The sequence below is a fragment of the Haplochromis burtoni genome, unplaced genomic scaffold (genome assembly GCF_018398535.1).
Source record: "Haplochromis burtoni strain Fernald_Lab_line unplaced genomic scaffold, NCSU_Asbu1 Contig_21, whole genome shotgun sequence".
Taxonomy (NCBI): Eukaryota; Metazoa; Chordata; class Actinopteri; order Cichliformes; family Cichlidae; genus Haplochromis; species Haplochromis burtoni.
Window position 1 is genome coordinate 3,422,213 of NW_024582382.1, and position 8,344 is coordinate 3,430,556.

Consider the following 8,344-nt stretch of genomic DNA (forward strand, 5'->3'; position numbering starts at 1 on the left):
ATTGTCTAAAACCAAACCAAATTAAACATCGGGGTTGATAATAATCTGGAAAATTCTACGCAAATGTAAAATTAAGTTTTTAACAGAAAGCAATATCTGAGATCTTAGGGGTTTAAAAACAAACAAACAAACAAAGACACGAACATGCAATTTACATGAACATGAAATTTAATTTAAAAAGTTTTTTTAAGAGCAACAATAACAACGATTTTTATTTTTCAATTCGACCAACTACATTTTTAAAGGGACTTCTACTACACAAAACTAGATTAGTGAAAATTAAATAATATTCTGGATTCTTTCAAACCTTCCTCACATGTTTGATAGTGGAAAAGAAGCACATTCAAGAGCAAATTTTGGGGCATTAGAAAACCTTTATTTCTAGCAGTATTTTGCAAAGCACTGTTGGTCTGCATTCAAGTCAAGGAACATAAGGTATTTCTGGAGATTGCACCTTTACAAATCCTTTGGACAGAGGTTGCACCACTGCAGCCTGTCTCACTCAAGTGGTAGATGTCTGTAGATGATGGTCGGTCAACTTTAGAAGCTGGCATGTTGACTTGATTTAACATGTTGTCAATTGTAGTAAAGCATTTTAAAAGAAGTTGGTTTCTTGTCCAATTGGGTGCAGTCTCTCCTGCAGACAACCGAAAATTCTGAGATACATAGGTCAAAGAAATGTTAGATCTGCTCAAGGGCCAGATGCATATCTCAGGCGAGGTGTCAGGACTGATCATTTGCCATACACAGCTTGATTTTTTCAGACCCATAACTTCTTCTTTTGTTCTGCACTTGTTCAGTTTCCTTAGATTTTTTGAAGGACACACTGCACTTGACTAATATCCCGTTGGGAATCATGTTGTTGATGCAAAAAATATTTTATTTATCTTTGGGAATTTTCATAGATTCAACTAAAGTACTTTGAATAAGTTACAATATTTTTCTGACAAGCTGCTAGCAACAAAAAATTAAAAGATACATTTAAAAATTGGTTCTTTGCTATGTTGTCTGTTATTTGTAGACACAACTCGGGTTCATCCTTTGCCATAGAGGACTTTGTTAATGCTTGAATGATTCATATGTCAGTATAAAATGGTTAAACAAACAAACAAACACAAAAACAAAACGTTTTTCAGGTGATGTGATCAGATGCAAGGACTGGACTGAAAATTTGTGAAACCATAGAGAACTATTGCTCAGGAGCACTTAAAAATATAAGAAAGGCTGGCTCCTTGCAAACAAAATGAAAAGAAATAACTGATTCAGTATAATTTTTATTGCTGAACTAGGCCAACAGGAAATTAACCAAAAGAAACACAATGAAAGTGTTTTAGAAAAGTCATAATAGAGACTAGTAACACTTTGAAATAAGATAGCTACAAGAAAGCCAAGCAAGTGCTATATGCATTGCATTGCATGTGTTAGACTGTACACAAAAACCACAACAAGAGCAACAGCTCATCACCCCCCGATGTTGTCTTCTGAGCTTTTTCCACAACACGCTACTCTCATACTGTCAAACACAGCCATGTAAAGGACCGGATGGATACACATGTTCACAGTTGCCAGTCCCTTTGACACTTGGTACATATCATAGATCCAACAGACAGTGTTGTCCGGATGCAATAATCTTAGATGCAAGTGATAAATCTGAAAGAAATGATAAGGCACGAAAGAAATGGCATACAGCACAAGCACTGATGCGACTAACAGGGCGACTTTGCGTTTCTCAAGAGGGGTTATGTTAACATTCTTCCAAACTACCCAAATCACCACACAGTAAGAAGTGAAAGTAACCAGGAAGGGAAACAGACACCCAAACATAGAGAGGAAAAATTTGTAAACATAGTGAGGGTGTTCAGTCTCGTTGCAGAAGGACACGCACTGAATTTTGTTATTAGACCCATCTGAGCAAACAGATGCAAATTTCAACACCGGACTGGAAATGACTCCAACGATGACCCATATGACTATACTGGTGACCTTGGCGTGGCCAGGCGTTATATAGGAGCGGGTGAAAAATGGACAAGCGAGGGCCACGCATCGATTCACGCTTATCGCCATGATGAAGAAGATGCTCACATATAAGTTGCATGTGAAAAGAAACTTTTCCAGCTTGCACACAGCGTCGCCGAACATCCAGTGCTTGTCCTTTGAGTAGTAGACGATTAACAACGGCAGGGTGAGGACGTACAGCAGGTCGCTGATGGCTAAGTTGCATGACAGAACAACACCGGTGTGCCAGTTTCTTCTCTCTTTGACGACCAGCAGCCACAGGGCGAACAGATTTCCAGCCAGAGCCACGACAAACTCAACTCCATACACCACAGGCAGGGCGCCTGTTTGAAACTTCTCACATTTAGAGAAGTTAGACAGCATGCTTTTAATTTGCTTTTAGGTACACTGTTAGAACTGTCCAAGCCCTGCAAATCAAAGTATATTAATGCATTAAATTTCATTATCTAATAAAACAACAATTATTCTGGCACAAATTTATATTTTTGTAGAAAAGGAAGTTATTGAAGCTATTTATAGAAACCGCTTTTCACTATTTAAAAGTTTTAAAGTGTTACAGCTAAAACAGAGATTATATTTAGTAATGAATTCTTTTTTTCTCTTACCGAAAGGGTGACGAATAGTGCGTTATGACTTGAAAGTTAAGTCCTGCGTGATAGATAGGAAAAATATGAAACACTTCTCAAGTACCATTCTTATCTCTGTCGGTGATAGAAGTGAGCGAGAAGCGGAACGCACGCATGAGCATAGAAGCAACTTCCTCATACCCTTTGTCTTTATTTCACAACTAGAAGAAGGAAAAGCACGACGCCAACGTCAAGCATCTGTAATAGTCACAGGACAGATTGGGTATGTTGTAGCAAAGCTTCCATCCATATTTGTTTTGTTTTTTAATCTTTCCCTTCATCTGCCATTAGTCTAAATTTGGGAGGATCATTTATACATATATATATATGTACATTATAACAAATGTAATCTATTCCATATCACATAGAGTAAAAACAAAAAGTCAATTGCTCACCAGGAATTTTAAAAAACTAGCCAACATCGTCCTTTTGTGGTGCTGGGCCAACATGCACTGAGGGAGCTGCTTTGCTTATTATTACTTGTTTGGCTATGATTGGCAATATACTACTTCCCTTTTTCTTATCCTCAATGCAACTCTGGATTTCACATCAATATTTGTAGGTGTCAAATGTTCAGAACTGTACATGAAAGCTTAGAAAATGTGTCGTAGCAGTTATTAAATATAGTAAAAAGGACTATTAAAGGTCAAGTTCATTTTTATAATCCTTAAACACTTGAATCTTCATTTATCATACTTAAATATCTTTTTCTCAGATACTTTATTTTCAGAAAGATCAACATATTTTGCTTTCAAGAATGTGTCAAAAACAATAGGTGACATATGAACTTTTCATTAAAAGTCTTAATATTTAATTTCATTTTAAACTGGTATCAAAAGGTGCTCATGTAATGCAGTTATTTTTCATTTAGCTTTCCCTCATCTGTAACAGTGTTTCCATGACATCATGCTTGGACAGCAACTCAGGAAGAGATACTAATAGTTGCTGGCTGCTTTCTTCCAACTTTGTATCTCTTTGCAGTTACTTAAAGTTTAGTAAAACAAAAGATCGATTAAAAAGAGACAAACTGGGAGTCAATTTATTTACAGAACAAATACAGTTTGAAATTCAAAGATCTTTGCATAACAGAAAGAGGTCGGTTTTCTGGTGACAAATATAAATGCTAACAGGAAACTCTCACAGGCGTCACTTGCAGATAAAGCATTCACCAGTTAAATAACAACTTTTCCACGTTTCCTGTTGGAAACAGAAAATTTCTCCAAGTCCAGTTTAAAAGGAAGTACTGAAGGTCAGCCTTTTCCCTTCCTCTGTTTGAAGCCTTGCTTTCTTCCTCCTGCATTCTTATTAAAGCCCATTTTGCCTTTCTGACTTTTAGACTTGAATGGTCTGTCCCCATTTCTCTTTTTCCCACCAAATCTATCCTGCTCTCCAGCTCTCTTTGCTCCAAAAGCCTTTCCTGTAGGCTTCATTTTCTTCCCAAATGATTTTTCCCCACCCCTGGATTTCTTCCATCCTTCTTTCTGTTGTTTTTTCCCTGTTTGGTTTCTATGCTGTCTTCCTGGTGATTTGGAACCTCTGTCTTTTAAAGATTGACCAGGGGACAACTTCCTCTTCTTGGCAGGTCCATGAGATTTTTCTGAACTCCTCCTCTTCTTCTTTCCACTCGGAAACATGCCTACATGGAAAACATCTGTTAATACTTAAAAAGACCCCAGTGAACTAAGAGTGTTAAGTAAATTAGCTACAGTCACCTTCGTCTGGCTCCTCTCCTACGGCCTGTCTGTAGTACTCTGCCTCGTCATCAGACTCAGCATCAGCTCCCTGACCGTCCTGAGCCCCTGGATCCTCCACCTCACTGTCCTCTTCAGCTTCGGCACGTTTCTTCTTAATGCCTTCCAGGCTCTTTTTCCTGTGAGAAAGAAGTGGAGACACCGTTTGTCATAAACCGCATCAAAAAATGGATACGATACAAAAAAAAAAAAAAAAAAGGAAAGTCAAAACATTTGAAAGCCATTACCTGTGCTCTTCTTTTTTCTCTGTCTTCTGAGCGATGTTCTGCTCCTGCTTTTTCCGGCGTTCCTCCTTCTCTTTTATCTTTGCCTCCTTCCTCTTCAGGATCTCCTGGATTTCTTCCTCCGTCTTGGAGACTACAAGGATTGTACAAATAATTCCTGGTTAAGAACAGTTTTTGCCAGCTTCCAAACGATAAATAAAATTCTGCAAGTTCAGGGTGTATCAGTAAGCGTTTACTTTTTTTTTTTAGAGAGAAATCATAGAATTCATACAGTTTTTTTCATCATGTACACCCCTGCATATGCTAAAGAAAAAATTAGGAAAAGGATGCGCTTACTCATGGAGTGATATATGACGTTCCCCTCGCCCATCCCTTCTTGAATCTTCATTAACCGCAGAGTCATGCGAGGACCAATCTGAGAACAGCACAATGAAATTTTCAGCACCACTCAAACACTATTTAGGGAAAAAAAAAAAATCAACTTTGTGCGCGTACGCACTTCGGTCAAGCGGACGGCACTCTGCTGGGACGCCATGTTGCCTCTTCCAGAGTAGACCTGTGGAAGTTCGGTAACGTTGTGCTCCTCGTCTTGCTCAGCTTCACTTTCTGAGAGGTTTGCCCCCCTGAGAATGGTTACAAAGAACATTTCATTAGACAAAACTCCAGCTCACCAACGGCTACAAATCCGAGCCCCTTTTAATCCTCGAGGCTACAGCAATTGTACCTGAAAAAGAACCTTACTTCATCAGCAGCTCACTGATATCCTCAAACTTGTTCATATCAGGGAACCTCTCCTGCATCAGCTTCTTGACTCCACGGCTCACTCCCACAGGGACAACCTTGAGGCTGCTGCAGGGTGGGAACAACATATTGGTCAATTTCAATGTGTAATCAGTAAACAGAGTAAAAAAAACCAAACAAATGTTTTTATCCTGTGGGGGCTCATCAGTGCGTTTACTTTGGACATAGATCACTGAACAGTCAAGTCAAGGTCTGTCATCATCTGAGCCCAAATTTCACAGGATTGTTGTTGAATGTAGGTTTAAGTAACTGGAACTAGTTTCGTGTACGTTCCTTAACAGCGCATCATCTGTGATGTGTGTGCAGATGTATAGATTCAAAAGCGTTGTGACCTGATGTTTATAGGCAACTTAAAATGATAAAGAATAGCCAATTTTTACTTACTAATGCCGGAATTCAATTTCTTCTGATTCGGAATTGTAGCTTAACAGGACACACCTCTTGATGGTGTTGAGGCTTATCTAAAACACAAGAAACAGAACAAAACATTTCTCTTGAGTGGAAGTCAGGGTTAGGCAATCACAAAGCTGAATGGATCAACAGAGATCAGAAAGCGTTTACTTTTGATAAATCTTCACATAAACTCAGAAGACTATACTTTCATCATATCAATGAGGTTTTAAACCTCGAGTCACCCAAGGAAAAAATATTGCAGTAGCTTTAGTGGTAAAACCCACCTTGTGCACATTTATGGAAGGAAACATGTTTTGGAACATGGTGGCCATAAGTTTGATATGCATGCCATCTTGTCCAAAGTTATTAAGGATGAGCAGTGGATGATACTTGAACTGCTCCTCGTGCATCCTGTGCTTCTTCAGAGATGAAACGACATCTTTGATAAGACAGTACTGGAAAAAAAAACAAAACAAAAAAACAACTTTGTAAAAGTAAGGAATAGAACGATCAAGAAAGAAATCGCAACTTCGGTAGTTTGGGCACATCAGTGCGTTTACTTCGAATAACATTTATTAATCACATTTGTCATGAACCCATGACTCATTTGATTTAGTTTTATTTTGCATGCACAGTTTAAATTATTTACCTTGGTGACCTGGAAATGAAGCATGGGACCTTTGGGAAGACGAGCAACTCTCTGTAAGAAGAATGTTTGATTAGATTTATAACAGAGGCACAGATTTGACATACAGTTGCAAATGCATTTGTTTACAGTCTAATATAAGGATTCTCAACTTGATGTGACAGGAAGCCAGGTGCTTGCTAATATAAACAATATAAAATGTAAAAATTAAAAAAGGTCTATCTAATATTTCGCTATTTTCAAATGACTTAACTACTTTAGCTCTGACACCAAGCACATTTAGAGGTAAATTATAGGCCTCAGTCAATCAATACTCTAAGGTCATCTTACCATGTTGATACTGGTGGGCGTTTTGCTGAAGATGTTGAAGTGTGTCACTCCCAGTGGTCCTGCTATCGCAACAAAGTCTTTGAGCACATTCTTCTTCCTAACCTGTTTTTTTTTTTTTTTGGTAAAAAAGTAAAACGATTTCACGCACAGTCTGCAGAAATAAAATATGAATAAATCAATACAATAGTTGCCTAAAGAACTCAAAGAAGGGACCTTGAGAGAGACTGCGGTGTAGGGCTCCATGACTTTTCGGATATCGATAATGAGCTGACCCACGTTTTTTCCAACCTGGCCCCGGTGAAACACCAAAGTGTGGGGCACAGCCGAGTAAGTCTCCTCGGCCTCATGGTTGGCCTGTAATCGGTCTTTTTTCTGATTCCGGGTCTGTTGAGGGCGATAAACACATATTAGTAAAGGGGTCAATTACTGACTGTTGCTGGTCTCACGTTTAGCTTTAAGTTTAGTGAAAAGAAGGCTAACGTGAAAGGGTCTCACGACACAACTAGCTTTACAAACTACACACATTTTCATACTCATCGCTAACTACAACCCAACAGGGTTTCCATTTAATAAAAGTAACAGTTTGGTTTTTCGCAAACTAACAATGATTAAATAGCCTCTTTAATAGCAGCATTTCAATCCACATCGGCTAATCTTTTAGCACAGGCAGGTACTTACCTTTGATTTCCCCATAATTCAGCTCGAAACAGAGCGCAAGAATGTAATGGGAACAAAACACACTCACAAAAACTATCACTATACTATACTTAAGCTACCAAGAACGATCAAGCTCATTTTTTGACGATATTAACCAACAATTAGTCCAAACTGAAGTTAACGTGACGCCACCCACATGGCTCTACTCTGCTTTTCTAGTGTGTGTCACAGGCTAATAAGTCCGTATTTCTCGTGTCTTCGATAGTTCCTAGCCGGTGTACGCTACTTTGTTTTTTCCAATTGCAGTTCATCATAGTAACCGCTGGATGGCCGTAGACAGCTGAGACGGCTGCATCTCTTTGAAAGATGGTAATCGACCCCCTCCCTTTCTATGAATTTTGGAATAATAATAAAAGAAAAATAAAGTAACACAAGTAACATATTCTAATTCTATCTATTTAATTCAATATACATCTCAAAAAGTTGATTCTGTTCATCTGGACGTAGCGTTTTGTGTTTCATCACTCATCCAAGTGACATCTTCAGTCTCAGCTGACTGCAGGTTTCCCCAAACCACTGAAGTGGGCTGGTTTCAGTCATTATGCAAATATACTGTTTATAAGATTTGGGGAAACCTGCAGTCAGCTGAGACCGAAGATGTCACTTGGATGAGTGATGAAACACAAAACGCTACGTCCAGATGAACAGAATCAACTTTTGGAGATTTACTTTCCTGGATGACTGAGAATGCATCAAGACGAAATTCAATATACAGTATTATGGAAAAGTCTTGAGCCACTCCTCATTTCTTTCTGCAATTTGCAAGGCCTCAAACTCAAACACACACACACACACACACACACACACACACACACACACACACACACACACACACACACA

The 8,344-nt window shown here is 38.7% G+C and overlaps 2 protein-coding genes across 2 annotated transcripts; both read right to left on the minus strand.

Annotated features, from left to right (window-relative positions):
- Positions 1-94: 94 nt before the first annotated feature.
- On the minus strand, positions 95-2,840 carry p2ry11 (purinergic receptor P2Y11). The gene is made up of 2 exons (XM_042218659.1): positions 2,622-2,840; positions 95-2,423 (listed from the first exon to the last, which is right to left on the minus strand). Exon 2 carries the CDS (start codon positions 2,377-2,379, stop codon positions 1,462-1,464), a length of 918 nt encoding a protein of 305 aa, XP_042074593.1. The 5' UTR covers positions 2,380-2,423; positions 2,622-2,840; the 3' UTR covers positions 95-1,461.
- Positions 2,841-3,654: 814 nt separating this feature from the next.
- On the minus strand, positions 3,655-7,683 carry ppan (peter pan homolog). Its single transcript, XM_042218658.1, has 12 exons — positions 7,466-7,683; positions 7,001-7,171; positions 6,788-6,889; positions 6,461-6,511; positions 6,096-6,266; positions 5,803-5,879; positions 5,359-5,466; positions 5,117-5,240; positions 4,954-5,032; positions 4,621-4,750; positions 4,355-4,512; positions 3,655-4,278 (listed from the first exon to the last, which is right to left on the minus strand). The coding sequence occupies exons 1-12, from the start codon at positions 7,478-7,480 to the stop codon at positions 3,893-3,895; spliced, it is 1,572 nt and encodes a 523-aa protein (XP_042074592.1). The 5' UTR covers positions 7,481-7,683; the 3' UTR covers positions 3,655-3,892.
- Positions 7,684-8,344: the final 661 nt, after the last annotated feature.

What these genes read in the sequence shown, in the direction of transcription:
- ppan (XM_042218658.1), bottom strand. An exon ending in TTCATTTCCAGGTCACCAAG is followed by an intron (nt 6,267 to 6,460) that starts GTAAATAATTTA and finishes TTTTTTTTCCAG; the next exon opens with TACTGTCTTATCAAAGATGT. An exon ending in CTTCCATAAATGTGCACAAG is followed by an intron (nt 5,880 to 6,095) that starts GTGGGTTTTACC and finishes CTTGTGTTTTAG; the next exon opens with ATAAGCCTCAACACCATCAA.
- p2ry11 (XM_042218659.1), bottom strand. Translation starts at nt 2,379, where the DNA reads ATGCTGTCTAACTTCTCTAAATGTGAGAAGTTTCAAACAGGCGCCCTG.